Source organism: Mobula hypostoma, chromosome 7 (assembly GCF_963921235.1).
Source record: "Mobula hypostoma chromosome 7, sMobHyp1.1, whole genome shotgun sequence".
NCBI classification, from domain to species: domain Eukaryota; kingdom Metazoa; phylum Chordata; class Chondrichthyes; order Myliobatiformes; family Myliobatidae; genus Mobula; species Mobula hypostoma.
This window is the reverse complement of record NC_086103.1, coordinates 185,208,063-185,225,526: the sequence shown is the minus strand read 5'-3', so window position 1 is coordinate 185,225,526 and position 17,464 is coordinate 185,208,063. Positions and strand designations below refer to the sequence as shown.

The following is a 17,464-nucleotide window of genomic DNA, read 5'->3' as shown; positions in this document are numbered from 1 at the left end:
TTTACTTTCTCCATATCAAATTGCAAGTTGAACTCAATCACATTGTGTTAATTGACTCCTAAGGGTTCCTTTACCTTCAGCTCCCTAGTTGCCACTGGTTCATTACATAACACCCAATCCAGTATAGCTGATCCCTTAGCAGGCTTAATGACAAACTGCTCTAAAAAGCCACCTCGTAGGCATTCAACAAGTTCACACTATTGGGATCCATTACAAACATAATTTTTCCAATCGACTACCCTGATTATCATAACATTGCCCTTTTGACTCACCTTTTCTATTGCCCATTGTAATCAGTGGTCCACATCCCAGCCACTGTTGGGAGGCCTGTATATAACTGCCATCGAGGTCATTTTACCCTTTCAGTTTCTTAACTCAACCCACAAGGATTCAACATCTTCTGATCCTATGTCACATCTTTCTACTAAGTTGATACCATTCCTTACCAGCAGAGCCACACCACCCCCTCTGCCTACCTTCCTATCCCTCCGATACCGTGTGTCACCTTGGAGATACAGCTTCCAACTACAACATCCTTCAGCCATAATTCAGTGATGACAACTGCCCTCATATTGATTGGCACCTCCTTTGTGCAAAATGTTTAGATGTGGTGGAATTTGCATGGTGTGTCCAGGAAGGTTGACCAGAGAAGAGGCCATACTGAATCTGGTACTCAGTAGTCAGCCTGCTCAAGCGACTGATACCTCGATGAGCGAACACTTCAGAGACAGTGATCACAACTCGCTTGCCATGGACAAGGATAGGAGCAGATGGCTGGAAGAAGTATCTTAACTGGGGAAGGGCTAATTATAATGGTCAGTATTAGCCATTTCCGTGCTGGGCAGATTGGAGGACAAAGTGCCCCCCTCTGTTACGCATCTGTTTCAGACTTTATCATGCAGGAAATGCGTTACAGCCTCACTGAGCTGATATCGCATTCCTAGAACTTCCTTCTGCATTACTCTGAACCTGGGTGGGAGCAGAATCAACTCAGAATCATATGGGGAGTTAAGTTCAGATGTTTCCATCAGGTTTGCTGTCAGTCCTGTTGAGTAACATTGAAATGTATACTTCTTTTAATGTCAAAGCGCTGCATGCACTGAGAAATCAACTTTTTTATCTTGAAGAGCTCAGTGATAAAACAGGTCTCAAACAACTCAGAATCATATGAGGGCTGACGATACAGCTACAGACAGGAATGTGCAAAGTCTTAAGGTTCATGGGTTAAGAGGGGGAAACATCTGCACCTGCCCCACTGAACTTGTGTCCACAAACCTCAACTCCATTTTATTGCCCTTGGTTCAGTCCCTTCCCACCCACATCTGCGAAACTTCACCTGCTCTCCAACTCATTTTCACGATGGATGCCCACTCTTCTTTATTTACCAGCTTATGAAAGGCATAGATAAATTAGACAGATACTATCTTTTTCCCAGGGTTGGAATATCTAATAGTCATAGTCATAGTCATACTTTATTGATCCTGGGGGAAATTGGTTAAAATTATTTGAATAATGAAGGACAGTTCTTGTCGGAACATTGCAGTCCACGCAGAAGTTGACGTAATCAGTGATGCACTCTGTGAGCCCATCAGTATCCTCTCCATGTGGCTCACAGAGTGCCTGCCAGTCTGTCACCTCAAAACAACCCTGGAGCGCCTCATAAGCCTCCTCCGACCATTTCCTCACTGTCCTCGAGGTTGCAGGTTTACTCTTCACCAGAGGCACGTAGCAGGGTTTTAGATGCACCAGGTTGTGATCTGACCTTCCCAGCGGGGGGAGGGGAGAGGAGCTGTATGCATCCTTAACGTTAGCGTACATCAAATCCAGAGTCCTCTCCCCTCTGGTTGTACAGCTCACATACTGCGTGAAGTTGGGCAGTGTTCTAGTCATGGTAACCTGGTTGAAGTCACCCGAGATGTTAATGAGGGCACTCGGGTGCTGGGTTTGTAGTCTGGCTATGACGGTGTAAATGATGTTACACGCCGACGTCGGGTTGGCAGAGGGAGGATGTACACAACAACCACAATTGCATGCGAGATTTCCCTTGGCAAATAATATGGCCGGAGTCCAACAGCAAAAAGTTCAATATCCGGGCTACAAACATGTTCCTTGATCGTAATACGCCCAGGATTGCACCATCTGTTATTTACCAGAACCACAAGCACCCCTCCTTTACGCTTACCGCTCTCAGTGCAATTCCGGTCAGCTCGAACGGTCTGGAAGCCAGAGGGCAGACATTTAAGGTGAGAGAGGGTAATTTCAAAGGAGATGTGAGGGGCATGTTTTTTCACACAGAGTGGTGGGTGTCTGGAGTGCTGTGCCTGGGGTGGAAAGCTCAAGGTGTGGCCTTGGGCACCCACATAGGCCCCAGCCCTGTCTGCCTTTTCATAGTCTGCCTGAAAAAGTCCATTTTCCAAGCCTACACCGGGTCTTGGTGAAGGGTCTCGTCCCAGAATGTTGACTAGATGCTGCCTGACCTGCTGAGTTTGTGATATTTTTAAGTGCCTTGGATGAGGAAGTGGAAGGGTGGGCTAGTAAATGTGTAGATGGCATGAAGGACATTGGCGTTAGAAACATAGAAAACCTACAGCACAACACAGGCCCTTTGGCCCACAAAGCTGTGCCAAACATGTCCCTACCTTCGAACTACCTAGGGTTACCCATGGCCCTCTATTTTTCTAAGCTCCATGTATCTATCCAGTAGTCTCTTAAAAGACCCTTTTGCTTCCGCCTCCACCACCGTCGCCGGCAGCCCATTCCACGCACTCACCACTCTCTGTGTAAAAAAACTTACCCCTGACATCTCCTCTGTATCTACTCCCAAGCACATTAAAACTGTGCCCTCTCGTGCTAGCTATTTCAGCCCTGGGGAAAAGCCTCTGACTTTCCACAGAGTTGTGGGTCGTAGGTTACATCGGGACATTGACAAGACGCAGAACTGGGCTGAGAAGTGGCAGATGGAGTTCAACACAGAAAAGTGTGAAGTGATTCACACTGGAGGTCGAACTTGAAGGGTTAATGACAGGAGTCTTAGGAGTGTGGAGGAACAGAGGGATCTATAAGTTGCTACAGGGGATAAATTACTAACAAAAAAAACAATAGAAAAACCAGTGGGAGAACTCATTATTGAATTGAATTGACTTTGTTACTTACTTCCTTCAAATACATGAGGAGTAAAAATCTTTACGTTACATCTCCGTTCAAATGTGCAATGTGCAATTATAGTAATTTATAATAAATATTATGTACAACAGGACAGTCAATATAACATAGAAATACAGTTGCATCACCATGAATTAAGCAATCTGGTGGTCTGGTGGAAGAAGCTGTCCCGGAGCCTGTCATTCCTGGCTTTTATGCTGTGGTACCGTTTCCCGGATGATAGCAGCTGGAACAGTTTGTGGTTGGGATGACTCAGTCCCCAGTGATTTTTCGGGACTTCTCATACCTGTCTTTGGAAATGTCCATGATGGTGAGATGTTCACATCATGCAGGGCTATGTGGGCGTGAAAACAGGAAGTTTAATGAACTATAAAAAGTCTCAGACACATCCAGCATAAACAGAGCAAGCGAGGCTCCGAAACAAAAGGTGACTGTAACCACCGATAACCAACTCCATCAAGGACTGGTGAGATTTCATTTTATCTTTGTTGTTTGAGTGAGAGAGAGAGAGTGTAAAGCAAGTAAACGTTTTAGTTTTATGAACTAAAATCTGAAATAACAAAGGACTTTGATAGATACAAAGGATAGGTTGAGTGAGCTAGGGCTTTTCACTTTGGAGCCAGCATTGGATGATAACAACACACACAAAGTGCTGGTGATGCTCAGCAGGTCAGGCAGCATCAATGGAGAAAAGCACAGTCGATGTTTCAGGCCAAAACCCTTTGCAGGGCTCAGCACCAGTATGGATTCTACCAAAAGTCATTTCTTCTACCAAAGTGCATAAAAGAGGTGACTATTTTCTAAACGGAGATAAAGTTCAAAAATCTGAGGCGCAAACAGATTTGGGAGTCTTTGTGCAGGGTTCCCTAAAGATTAACTTGCAGGTTGAGTGTGTGATGAGTAAGGCAAATGCAATGTTAGCATTCGTCTCGAGAGGACTGGAATATAAAAGCAAGGATGTAATGTTGAGGCTTTATAAAGTACTGGTGAGGCCTCACTTGGAGTATTGTGAGCAGTTTTCGGTCCCTTATCATGGAAAGGATGTGCTGAAACAGGGTTCAAAGGAGGCTCACAAAGATGATTCTGGGATTGAAAGGCTTGTCATATGAAGAGTGATGATGGATCTGGACCTGTATTCACTGGCATTTAGAAGAATGAGGGGCGACCTAATAGAAGACCTCGATAGAGTAGATATGAAGGAGGCGATTCCTATGGTGGGAGAGTCTAAGACCAGAGTACACAGCCACAGAATAGAGAAGCGTCCTTTTAGAACAGGAATTTCTTTAGCCAGAGAGGGGTGAATCTGTGGAATTCTTTGCCACAGGCAGCTGTGGAGGTCGAGTCTTTATGTATGCTTAAGGCAGAGGCTGACAGATTCTTGAATGGTCAGGGAATGACAGGATACGGGCAGAAGGCGGGAGATTGGGGCTGAGGGGGAAAATTGGATCAGCGTGATGGAGCACATTCGATGGGCCAAGTGGTCAAATAACAAAATGCAGAATAACGAGCCATGAGGGGCCAATAGGTTCAATAGGTTTCGGTGAGATTCCTCGCTCATTCTTCTAAACTCCAACAAGTACAGGCCCAGAGACAGCAAGCGCTCTTCTGATCTCTGGTGTGGTGATATCAATCACACTAATGTTGATAAGAGGCATAGATTGAGAGGACAGCCAGAGACTTTTTGCAACGGCAGAGAGAAATGGCTAATCGAGGAGGTATAATTTTATGGTGACTGGAGGAGAGTATAGGGGGATGTCTAGGTAGATATTCTACAGAGAGGGGCTGGGTGTGTGGAACACACTGCCAGGGATCGTGGCGGAGGAAATGTTGGATCTGGAGATATTGATCCAGAGTTTCTTCAGAAGTCAAGAATGAGGCTTAAAACTTGATGATTATGGCAAGAACAAAGAATGAACAAATAAAAAGCTGTTGTAATCATCTCATTCTCAAACTGGAGATAACAGCACTCCAGAAGTAACAATTAACCCATTAAATGGTGTGACACCTGCTGCAAGCTTCTAGAAAATACAGAATCAACTACAGTACAGTTACTGGAATATTTACAGAACAATTACACATATATCGATAATTGCAGAAAAATTATCAGCAAGCATAGTGACATTAAACTACAAGGAAAAGACTAGAAAAATAATAATTCTACTCATTATTTTTGAGTGAAGTTTCTTGAAGTAGTAGAAAGATGATCATTCTCCCTATTGCAACAGAACGTTGAAGAGACTCTTGCATAGGCACATGGATGCTTGAAAAATGGAGAATTATGTGGGAAGGAAGGATTAGATTGATGTTGGAGTAAGTTATATGGTTGGTACAACATTGTAGGCTGAAGAGTCTGTTCTGTGCTGTTCTGTATTCTGTTGTTGCCGCTAACAAAATAACTAAGATCACTGGGCCTAGAACATATGCATTCTTATGACTCAAGCATACCTTATCTTACTTGTGCGCAGGGATAATGGCATGGCCCCTGTCACCCATACTGTTTTGAACCCTGGGGAGAAAACAGTTATTTTTATACAGAAATGGCTTATCAGTTTGGGATATTGACCATTTGGAAAATTTTAACAACAGGGGTTTTAGAAGTCAATCAAAACCTCAAGATGACAACCGATGATATTTTGAAGTGAGGAAAGCAATTGTCCCTTAGTTGTTGGGTGTGTTTCACATCCTTCCGTTATTCTTATCTCATCCGTCTCCCGCATCCCCTATTGTGTAAAGGAAAGCTATGTTCTTCTAGGTTGATTACACACTGCCATAGTTGATCTGTCCTGTCAGTAAGCAAGATTGGCTCTGGCATCTTCAGTTCAAAAGTCTCCCTTGTCTGTGTTTAACTACTCACCGCCACCATTGCCTTCACCTGGATGTTGTCTTTAACCCTTGCCTAACCACAACTCCCACAATTCTGCGAATCTCCTCGGCACTCCTCCAGTATGGACCGCTCCCTCCTGCAGGGGTGGTGAGCAGTTCTCCAGCTGTGTCTGGAAAGCAGACTAGGCCATACCCTGTGTTCTGTGCTCTGAGAGTTTTAACTTCATGGAATGTTTAACGGGAGACACTTAGCATTGTAACTGACGGTGTATTTTTCCTGCTATCAGGTTTCAACATGCATTTCTGCATCAGCTTGACATTAATTTTGCTCCACTGCTTCACTGCGGTTCTGCCAAAGGACAGGAATAAAAACCAAGGTAGGAGCCGAATGAAGGAACCTTTGTGAGTTCAGGACAGCGCTGCAAACCCTCGACAGGTCAGGCAGAGGTTAACAGGGTTAGTGTTTCAGATCCATGACTGTTGAGTGGAACAGAAACCGTCCAAGAAGAGGATGCCACAGCAGTGTGATACTGTTATGGTTTCCTCCAGGCACTCCAGTTTCCTCCCACAGTCCAACAACATTCCAGTTAGTGGGAATTGGTCATTTTAAATTGTCCTGTGATTAGGCTGGGGTTAATTAGGTGGATGCTGGGATGTGCGGCTTGTTGGCCGGAAAAGGCCTGTTCCACACTAAACAAATGTGCTCCCTCATGCCCCTCCTGTCTCTCCGCAAGCCGATGGCGGACCCTGTGCCTCATTTTTCCCAATTATTGTGCTGCTAACTCACTGCTCCAGAGACTTGGGTTTAAATCTCACTTCCTGTGTTATCTGTGTGCAGTTTGCATGTTCTCCCTGAAAGTTCAAAGTAAACTTGTTATCAAAATACATGCATGTCACCATATACAACCCTGATATATGTCTTCCTGTGGGTCTCCATACTCAGTAAGTCCAAGAAACACAATAGAATCAATGAAAAATTGTACCCATCAGAACAAGCAGTTTGCAAAAGTCGACAAACTGTGCAAATACAAAAAATAAAGAAGGAAAAAAGAAATATATAAGCAATAAATATCAAGAATATAAAATAAAAAGTCCTTGAAAGTCAGTCCATATGTTGTGGGAACAGTTCAGTGATAGGGCGTGAGGTTAAGAGCCTGATGGTCGAGGGGTGATGACAGTTCCTGAACCTGCTGGTGTGGCTCTGGAGGCCCCTGTTCCTCCTTCCTGATGGCAGCAGTGAGAAGAGAGCATGGCCTGGGTGGTGGTGGCGGGTTTCCCTGGCCGATTTGTCCACTGAACCTGTTCCGTCTGCACCAGGTCACTCTCACTCTTCCCTGTCCATGCGTCTACGGCCAGGGTGGTATCTGAGGGGGACTTCTCCTTGGGCACCTCTAACCCAACTGCTTCTGTACCTGCAGGGTCTAAGAGGTTCTGCTCACCTATTATTGAGCCTTCGAAAGGAACGCTTACTGCCAAGATTGGTAAGTATGTCGGTCTGCAGCTCTTGTCTATGTCTGGCCACTAGTTGGAGCTTCCCTGTGTGTATCATTTGTACTGAAGGACTTTGCAGAGAGCGCTGCACTCCCTCCATACTGACCTGGTTCTGACTACCTGGATCAGCCTTAAAAATTCAGGACTGTTTAATGCCATTTCCAGTCATCGTCATTACGAGCTGAGTCATATGACGTGGGCAGTCACGGTCTTTCCATCACCATGATTGTTTTTGACACATTTTTCTACAGATGTGGTTTGCCTTCTTCTGGGCAGTGTCTTTACAAGACGGGTGACCCCAGCCGTTATCAACACTCTTCAGAGAGTGTCTGCCTGGTGTCAGTGGTCACATAACCAGGACTTGTGATCTGCACCGGCTGCTCGTACGACCATCCACCACCTGTCCCCATGGGTTCATGTGACCCTGATGGGGAGCTGGAGGGGTGGGGGAGCTAAGCAGGTGCTACACCTGCCCAAGGTGACAGCAGGCTGGCGGAGGGAAGGAGCTCCTTACACCTCCTTTGGTAGAGACACATCTCCACCCCACCACCCACATTTCCAGTACACAGGTGTAAAGCGGAACAAAGTAATTGTTACTCCGGATCTGATGCAACACAAAAAAACACAATAAGATAAAGTACACAATAATAAAAAAACACAATAAATAGAAATACATAAGTTAGCTTATATACACATGAGAAATGTCCATAAAGTGACACTGGGCACAGGAGTGTCTGTAGATACGGTGACTCTGACAGGAAATGATAAAGTAGTGGTGGTGGGGGTGTGGAGGGGTGGGTTAGTGGGTGGAGGTGTTGATCACCCTTGCTGCATGGGGAAAGTAATTGTTTTTGAGTCTGGTGGTCCTGGTGTGGATGCTACGTAGCCTCCTGATGGGAGTGGGACAAACAGTCCATGAGCAGGGTGGGTGGGATCCTTCTTGATGTTACTGGCCCTTTCCTGGCAGCTTTCTGTATAGGTGTCCTTGATGGTGGGTAGGCTGTTACCGGTGATGCTTTGGGCAGTTTTGACTGTCCATTGTAGAGGCTTCCCGTCTGTCACAGTGCAGTTTCCGTACCAGGCAGTGATGCAGCTTGTTCCGATGTTTTTCCTACTGTGCATCTGCAGAATGATGTGAGTACAGATGTGCACAGTCCAGCTCTCTTCATCCTCCTCAGAAAGTAAAGGCTTTGGTGAACATTCCCGATTGTGGTAGGATGCTTTCTGGGACCAGTTTTGTGCACTCCCAGGAATTTGAAACTGCTCAGTTTCCACTGCCGTGTCATCGACCAAAGGTCAGCATGAACAGTGTGAGTTCCTCTGAAGTTGATAACTGTGTTGACATCACCACCCTCTAGCTAAAGAAATTTCTCCCCATGTGAGACCATAAGAGGATGAGAGGTGACCTGATAGAGGTGTATAAGATGATGAGAGACATTGATCGTGTGGATAGTCAGAGGCTTTTTCCCAGGGCTGAAATGGTTGCCACAGGAGGACACAGGTTTAAGGTGCTCTCAACCCCAGGCAGGAGAATGGGCTTGACAGGGATGATAGATCAGGCATGAGGCCTGTTCTAAGTTGATGCTCCTCTATTCTGAAGCTGTGCCTTCTGGTCCTCATGGAGGAGTGTGGAACAGTGACTAATCTTCTTTCTTCATAGGGGAGCCTCTGGAGCTGACGTGTAAGGCCATCGTTGGAAGATTCAGGCACTACACCATCATGTACTGGCTGGCGAACGACCAGTTTATTGAGGAGAGGTACACAGATGGCAGAGTCTCAGAGGGAGAGGAAAGGTGAGTAACCGGTGCCAAACCCCAGAATAAGAATTCACAAACACAAGAGACGCTGGAGATCCAGAGCTGGGGGAACTCAGCTGGCCAGGCAGCATCTACGGAGAAGATGCTGAGACCCTTCATCAGGACTGGAAAGGAAGAGGGCAGAGGTGGTGGGGAATTAACCTGGCAGGTGATAGGTGAGACCAAGTGAGGGGGAAGGTAGGAATGAGCTAAGAGCTGGGAGATGATAGGTAAAGGGTTGGAGAAGAAGGAATCTGATAGGAAACAAGAGTGTACTCTGGGAGAAAGGGGAACCAAAGGGAGGTGATGGGCAGGTGAGGAGAAAGGAGGTGAGAAGGGAACCACAATGGAGAATGGAAAAAGAGAGGAGGGGGATTGGGTTGTAATTAGCAGAAGTTGCAGAAGTCAATGTTCAGGTTGGAGGCTACATGAAGTGTTGATCCTTCAACCGTAGAGGAGGCCTTGGACCAACATGTTGGAATGGGAACAGGAAGTTGAATTGAAGTAGGTGATCACTGCGAAATCCTGCCTTTTGTGGTGGACGTAGTGAAGGGGAGAGTTCAGCTGTTTTTGGTAGGACCACTCTGACTGTTCCCTATCACTGGCTCTGTGCTTCAAGTGTGCTGGGAAGACCGGCATTGTGGGATGGCTTCTTGGGACATAAGCGACATTCCTCAAGCCCCAAGATAGAATTCAGAAAATGTTGCAGCTCTATAAAACCACACTTGGAGTATCATGTTCCGTTTGGTCACCTCTTTATAAGAAGGATGTGCAAGCTTTAGAGAGGGCACAGAGAGATTTACCAAGATGCTGCCAAGATTAGAGAGGATAGCTTGAGCGAGCCAGAACTTTCCTCTTTGGAGTGAAGGAGGACGTGACACAACTTGATGAAGGTGTAAAAGATGATAAGAGGCATAGATTGAGTGGACAGCCAGAGACTTTTGAGACTAATTCAAGGGGGCATAATTTTAAGGTGATGGGAGGAAAGTATTGGGAGGAATGTCAGAGGGTGATTTTTATTCCTTGGATCATAGGAAAATCAAGGGCAACCATATAGAAATCTTTAACATTAAGTGAGACGTAGATAAGGTGGATGATAACAGTCTGTTCTCCAGGGTAGGGGAGTCCGAGGCTAGGAGACATAGATTTAGGTTGAAGGAGGTAAGATTAAGAGGGACCTGAGGGGAAATATTTTACCAACAGAGTGGTGAGTCTGTGGAACAAGCTGCTAGAGGAAGTAGTTGAGGCAGGTGAAATAGTATCATTTAAAAAGCACTTGGATAGGTACATGGAGAGGTCGGTCTTTGAGGAATGTGGGCCGAATGTGGGAAATTGGGACTAGGTGGGTGGGTACTGTGTTGGGCATTGACTGCTTGAGCTGTGATTTCTCTGTGATTCGAACTGTGGTCTCTGGGCACCTGGAGGAGGTATATCAAGTGAGAAGAGAGTCACTGTAGCAGCACAGAGGAGACCATTTGGCCCATCGTGTTCTGCCAGTCAAAGAGGTGGTGGGACAGAGATTGGAGGTGCTTTTGCTGTTGAAGCCCATGACCAGGAAAGGAGATTGTGATTTCAGCAGCAACACATACCAATACTCGCGGATCTCAGCAGATCAGGCAGTGTCTTATGGAGAGTAATAAACAGTCGACTTTCGGGGCCACGGACATTCATGCCTCTGCATGGATGCTCCCTGACCAGCTGAATTCCTCCAGCGTTTGTGTGTGTTGCTCTGGATTTCCAGCTTCTGCAGAATCCCTTGTGTTTTTGAGAATTCAAAGGCCCTAGTTGGGCACCATCCTCACACAGTAATGTTCTCTTTATCTGCAGCTGACGCCATGATGAGCTTTACTTGTCACTCGTTCATTGAAATATCGAAACGTACGGTGAAGTGTGTTGTTGGCGTCAACGACCAACATGGCCTGAGGATGCGCTGGGGGCACCATGCCTCCAGTGCCTCCAGTGCCAACATAGCACGGCCACAACTTACCGACCCTAACCGTACGTCCTTCCAATCTGGGAGGAAACTGGAGCTCCCAGAGAAATCCCTCACGGTCACATGGAGAGCGTACAGACCACAGAGGGTGTTGAACGCTGAGGTTCCTGACGAAGGGTCTCGGCCCAAAGCGCCAACTGTTTATTCATTTCCATAGATGCTCGCTGACCTGCTGAGTTCCTCCAGCGTTTGTGTGTGTTGCATTGAACACCAATTTTCTGATGTCTGACGCTGTAAAGCGCCACACTGACTGCTCTGGCATCATGCCACCCTTTGTCTGATGTTCAGGATTTCTGTTCCTTTACCCACAGTAGCCAGACTGAAAATGGAAGGAGAGTTATCAAGAAGGATCTGAAGTTCACACAGATGAAACAGGAAGATCTCAAAGTCAATTTCACGTGTGTGGTGCTGAATCCTGTTGGAACCAAAGTGAAAAGCATCACTTTAGGCAAGTCAGCTGATGGGGTAATCTTACTGTATAAAATAAACCAGATGCCTGGATTCATTCTGTGAACAGATAAACCAGACCTCAAAGACCCTCACTGTCCGGGTCATGCTCTCTCTTCATTACTACCATCGGGTAAGAGGTCCCACACCAGCAAGTTCAGGAACAGTTATTACCCCTCAACCATCAGGTCCCACACCACCAGGTTCAGGAACAGTTATTACCCCTCAACCATCAGGTCCCACACCACCAGGTTCAGGAACAGTTATTACCCCTCAACAATCAGGTCCCACACCACCAGGTTCAGGAACAGTTATTACCCCTCAACCGTCAGGTCCCACACCACCAGGTTCAGGAACAGTTATTACCCCTCAACCGTCAGGTCCCACACCACCAGGTTCAGGAACAGTTATTACCCCTCAACCGTCAGGTCCCACACCACCAGGTTCAGGAACAGTTATTACCCCTCAACCGTCAGGTCCCACACCACCAGGTTCAGGAACAGTTATTACCCCTCAACCATCAGGTCCCACACCACCAGGTTCAGGAACAGTTATTACCCCTCAACCATCAGGTCCCACACCACCAGGTTCAGGAACAGTTATTACCCTACAACCATCAGGTCCCACACCACCAGGTTCAGGAACAGTTATTACCCCTCAACCATCAGGTCCCACACCACCAGGTTCAGGAACAGTTATTACCCCTCAACCATCAGGTCCCACACCACCAGGTTCAGGAACAGTTATTACCACTCAACTATCAGGTCCCACACCACCAGGTTCAGGAACAGTTATTACCCTACAACCATCAGGTCCCACACCACCAGGTTCAGGAACAGTTATTACCCCTCAACCATCAGGTCCCACACCACCAGGTTCAGGAACAGTTATTACCCCTCAACCATCAGGTCCCACACCACCAGGTTCAGGAACAGTTATTACCCCTCAACTATCAGGTCCCACACCACCAGGTTCAGGAACAGTTATTACCCCTCAACCATCAGGTCCCACACCACCAGGTTCAGGAACAGTTATTACCCCTCAACCATCAGGTCCCACACCACCAGGTTCAGGAACAGTTATTACCCCTCAACCATCAGGTCCCACACCACCAGGCTCAGGAACAGTTATTACCCTTCAACCATCGGGTCTCACACCGAGGTTCAGGAACAGTAATTACCCCTCAACCATCAGGTCCCACACCACTAGGTGTTTACAACTTACTGCAACATTTTTTCAATCCTGTGCAGTCCTCCCCGTATCAGACCTACTTTCAAGGACTGTGTAGTGCCTCTATTCCCACATTACAGACAGTGATTGAGGGACCTAACGGACTCATTTTCAAGGACTCTGCAGAGTTAACCCCCCCCACCCCACCTCACCCCCCACAATACCAGACTCATTTTCAAGGACTCTACAAGTCAGATTCTCAGGATTATTATTTATTTATTTTTGTAATTGCACAATTTGTCTCATTTGTAATGGTTGTTTCATTTTTCATTGATTCTACTGTGTTTCTTGTATTTACTGTGAATGCCTGCAGGAAGGTGAATCACAGGGTTGTACATGGTGATATAAGAGTGTTTTGCAATTTATTTTGAACTTTGAAACAGGACATGCTGGGAACATTTCCCAGGTTGAGCAGCGTCTGTGGAGACACTGTTAATGTTTGAAGTTTATGTGGAGTTTTGGACTTCACACTACAGGAAGGATGTGGTAGCACTGGAGTGAGTGAAGAAGAGACTCACCAGGATGTTGCCTGGAAAGGCAGGCTGTGGTTATATGGAGAGGCAGCACGGCAGTGTAATGCTTTATAGCAGCAATGATCACCGATCAGGGTTCGATTCCCGGGGCTGCCTGTAGGGATCTTGTATGTTCTCCCCATGACTGCGTGGCTTCCTCCCACACACCAAAGATGTGGTTAGTGAGCTATGGGTGTGGTATCTTGACACAGGAAGTATGATGACACTTGCTGGCTGCCCCCATCACATCCTCAGCCCGTGTCGGTTGTTGACACAAGCAAAGTATTTCACTGCACAGTTCGATGTTACCTGTGACAAATAAAGCTCATCTTGATCCTTCTCACAGAAACATGGGAGTCTGCGGAGTGAGGTTACATGAAGGGCTGAGAAAGGATAGGTGGTCTTTTATCGAGAGCATTAGAGTCCAGAACGAGGGGGGCACAGGATGAGTGTGTGGGGGTGGGGGAAGAGGATCTGAGGGGTATGTTTTTCACACAGAGGATGGTAGGTGTGTGGATCCAGCCATCAGGGGAGGTGATACAATTACAATGTTATATTTGGACAGGTAAGGAGTAGAGGGCTTACTGCAGGCAAAGTAGGTTCATGTACGTAGACCTCATGGTCAGTGTGGGCCAGGTGGAGCAAAGGACATAGAACATTCCGGCACAGTACAGGCCCTCTTCGTAAGCAAGAACCTATCAACCGCCAACCTCCTTTAAATATACCCAGCGACTTGGCCTCCACAGCTGTCTGTGGCAATTCATTTCACAGATTCACTACCCTCTGGCTAAAGAAATTTCTCCTCATCTCTGTTCTAAATGGATGTCCCTCTATTCTGAGGCTCCCAGATTCTCCCACTATTGGAAACATCCTCTCCACATCCATTCTATATCTCAATACTCGATAGGTTTCAGTGAGATCCCCCCATTCTTTGAAACTCAGGCCCAGAGCTCCTCATACATTAACTCTTTCATTCCCAAAATAATTCTCATGAACCTCCTCCGGACCCTCTCCAATGCCAGTACATGCTTTCTTTGGGTAAGGGGCCTAAAACTGCTCACAATACTCCAAGTGTGGTCTGTCCAATGTTTTACAAAGCCTCAGCATTACATCCTTGCTCTTATATTCTAGTCCTCTCGAAATGAATGGTAACGTTGAATATACCTTCCTCACCACTGAATCAACCTGCAGATTCACCTTTAGGGAATTCTGAAAGAGTACTCCAAAGTCCCTTTGCAGGTCTGATTTTTGAATTTTCTCCATTTAGAAAATAATCCATGCTTTTATTCCTTCTACCAAAGTGCCTGACCACACCCCTCCTCACATTAAATACAATCACTACTCCTTTGCCCCCTCTCCCAATCTGTCCAAGACCTTCCTGAACAGTACCTGCTGCTGCCCCCACCTTCGTATCATCTGCAAACCTGGCCACTTAGTAATCGAGGTGAAGAGAATATGAAACACGCCCAGGTGGTACGAAGTGAGGTGGGAAAAAGAGGAACACGTAGGGGATTATGGACAGATTAAGCCAGTGAGACGGAATTAACCATGGACACCTACTGATTCCAAATTTTGTTTTCAAATCTAGTGGACGTGATGGAAGAAGTCACTGGTTCATCCACGTTGAAACCAGATGAATAACCCCATGAACGACACGATGATCCTGTGTCTCTTACCAACGCTATACTCACCTTCGGACGGCTGCACTCTGCAACCAAATACATGAAGAGCAATAGCTGAAGTTTCCGGAACTAGTAAACCTCAAGACACCCAACAACTGTTAATTGTCCTGTGATTGGGCGAGGGTTAAATCAGTGGGTTGCTGGACAGTATGGCTTGATAGGCCTGTCCATCGATTTAACCCTTGCCTAATCACAGGACATTTTACAATGACCAATTAACCTACCAGCTGGTATGTCTTTGGACTGTGGGAGGAAGCTGGAGCACCCGGAGGAAACCCACGCAGTCCCGTGCACAATGTACAAACTCGTTGCAGGTAGCGGAGGGATTTGAACCCGGGTCGCTGGTACTGTAAAGTGTTGCACTAACAACTACGCTACCATGCCTGCCCTGCTGAGCTCCTCCAGTGTTGTGAGTGTGTTGCTCTGATTTGCTCTCAGGTGGAAGGCTGCATTATTGTGTCAAGCTAACACTGGGCATCTTGGTTAACATTTCTCTCTCCACCATCTCGCTGCTTTGTGGACCTTGCTCTGTACCATTTGGCTCTTGCTTCCTACATTTCTGGTCAGATACTAAATATATTCCATTGGCTTTGTATCTGTACTCGGCATAATGACAATAAAGTTGAATCTAATCTAATTACAATGGCCTAAACACACCAGATTCTGCAGATGCTGGTAATCTGTTTCTCCCCCACCACAGATGCTGCTTGACCTGCTGAGTTCCTCCAAGCATGGTGTGTGTGTGTGTTACCATAATGTCTGTGCTGACTTCTTCAAGAGTACTTTGGGACAGCAGCCTTTATAGAGATGAAGTGTTTCAGGAAAATGAAACTTGTATATTATAAACACGTGTGATACATGCAGTCCTAACTGGAGCCTTTATCTTTATCAATTTCTTCCAATGCTCAAAAGGCATATGGTTTAGTAGGTTAATTGGTTACATGGGTTGTAATTGGTGCTACCTTGCTGTATCTCTAAAAAAAATATAAAATATTTATGCTATAATTCCAAATTGTCGATGTATAATACACACCTGGCGATATCAATGAAGATTCATTTGCTTCACCAAGAGATCCATTTCTTGCAGGCATTCACAATAGAATCAGTAAAAAGCACCACAGACTGACTAGTGTGCAAAAGACTACAAACTGATCAAATACAAAAAGGGAAAAAAAACCAACAAAAATAAATAAATCAGCAATAAATATTGAGAACATGAGATGAAGAGTCCTTGAAAGTGAATCCATAGGTTGTGGGAACAGTTCAGTGAAGTTATCCCTTTTGGGTCAAGAGCCTGACTGTTTCTGAACCTGGTGGTACAGGTCCTGAGGCTGCTATACCTTCTTAAGGGAGCATGACCTGGATGGTGGGTCCTTGGTGATGCATGCTGCTTTCCTGTGACACAGTGCTTCTTGCAGATGTGCTTAATGATGGGGAGGGCTTTACCTGTGATGGACTGGGCCTTTTTGATATTCTGCTCTGGAGATGGTTGCAGAAGATGATCCATCAAAAGTAGGCTGCAGTGGTCGAGTGGCTTGGCTGCACAGGAGGGCAGAGAAAACTAGCGGGGTCATTGTTGTCAGGAATTCCATCATACGGGGGATAGATTACCGGTTGGTGTGTTGCCTCCCAGGTGCAAGGCTCAGGGATGTCTCACAGTTGCTGCAGGACATTCTGGAAAGAGAGGGTGAACAGCCAGCTGTTGTGGTGTCCAGTGCCTCTGCTCCACCTGCAAAAAGCAGAATTTCCCACTGCCCAACCATTTTAATTCCAAATCCCATTCTCATTCTGACATGTCAGTCCACGGCCTCCTCTTTTGCCATGATGAGGCCACTCTTAGGGTGCAGGAGCAACACCTCATATTCCATCTGGGTGACCTTCAACCTGATGGCATGAACATTGAAATTCTCCAACTTCCAGTAACTTGTCCCTTCCCCTCTTCAATTCCCCACTCTGGCCCCTTACCTCCTCCACCTGGTGCTCCTCCTCTGTCCTCTCCTATCAGATTCCTTCTTCTTCAGCCCTTTATCTTTTCCACCCACCTAGCATGTCCTTCTTCCCTTCCCCTCACCTTTTTATTCTGGCATCTTCACCCTTCCTTTCCAGTCCTGATTAAGGGTCTCGGACCAAAACGTCAACTCTTTATGCATTTCCATAGATGCTGCCTGGCCTGCTGAGTTCCTCCAGCATTTTGTGTGTGTTGGTTTGGATTTCCAGCATCTGCAGAATCTCTTGTGTTATTGTGGTGCATGTAGGTACCGGTGATATAGGGGAAAAAGCAAGTGGAGGTCCTACTGCTGAATTTAGGGAGCCATCAGATAAATTTTA

General features: G+C 46.3%; 1 protein-coding gene across 2 annotated transcripts; it reads left to right on the top strand.

Moving 5' to 3' along the window:
- The first annotated feature begins 2,108 nt into the window (after window positions 1-2,108).
- On the top strand, window positions 2,109-16,343 carry LOC134349821 (interleukin-1 receptor type 2-like). 2 transcript variants are annotated; one of them, XM_063054739.1, is made up of 6 exons: window positions 2,109-2,243; window positions 6,273-6,362; window positions 7,404-7,466; window positions 9,137-9,269; window positions 11,577-11,713; window positions 15,043-16,343. In XM_063054739.1, exons 2-6 carry the CDS (start codon window positions 6,281-6,283, stop codon window positions 15,093-15,095), a joined length of 468 nt encoding a protein of 155 aa, XP_062910809.1. In that variant the 5' UTR covers window positions 2,109-2,243; window positions 6,273-6,280; the 3' UTR covers window positions 15,096-16,343. The 2 variants fall into 2 exon arrangements, with proteins under 2 accessions (XP_062910809.1, XP_062910807.1); XM_063054737.1 differs by lacking the exon at window positions 2,109-2,243 and adding an exon at window positions 3,471-3,628 and having other exon boundaries at window positions 15,043-16,342.
- Window positions 16,344-17,464: the final 1,121 nt, after the last annotated feature.

What these genes read in the sequence shown, in the direction of transcription:
- LOC134349821 (XM_063054739.1), top strand. Translation starts at nt 6,281, where the DNA reads ATGCATTTCTGCATCAGCTTGACATTAATTTTGCTCCACTGCTTCACT. An exon ending in GTCTCAGAGGGAGAGGAAAG is followed by an intron (nt 9,270 to 11,576) that starts GTGAGTAACCGG and finishes CTTTACCCACAG; the next exon opens with TAGCCAGACTGAAAATGGAA. An exon ending in AGTGAAAAGCATCACTTTAG is followed by an intron (nt 11,714 to 15,042) that starts GCAAGTCAGCTG and finishes TTTCAAATCTAG; the next exon opens with TGGACGTGATGGAAGAAGTC.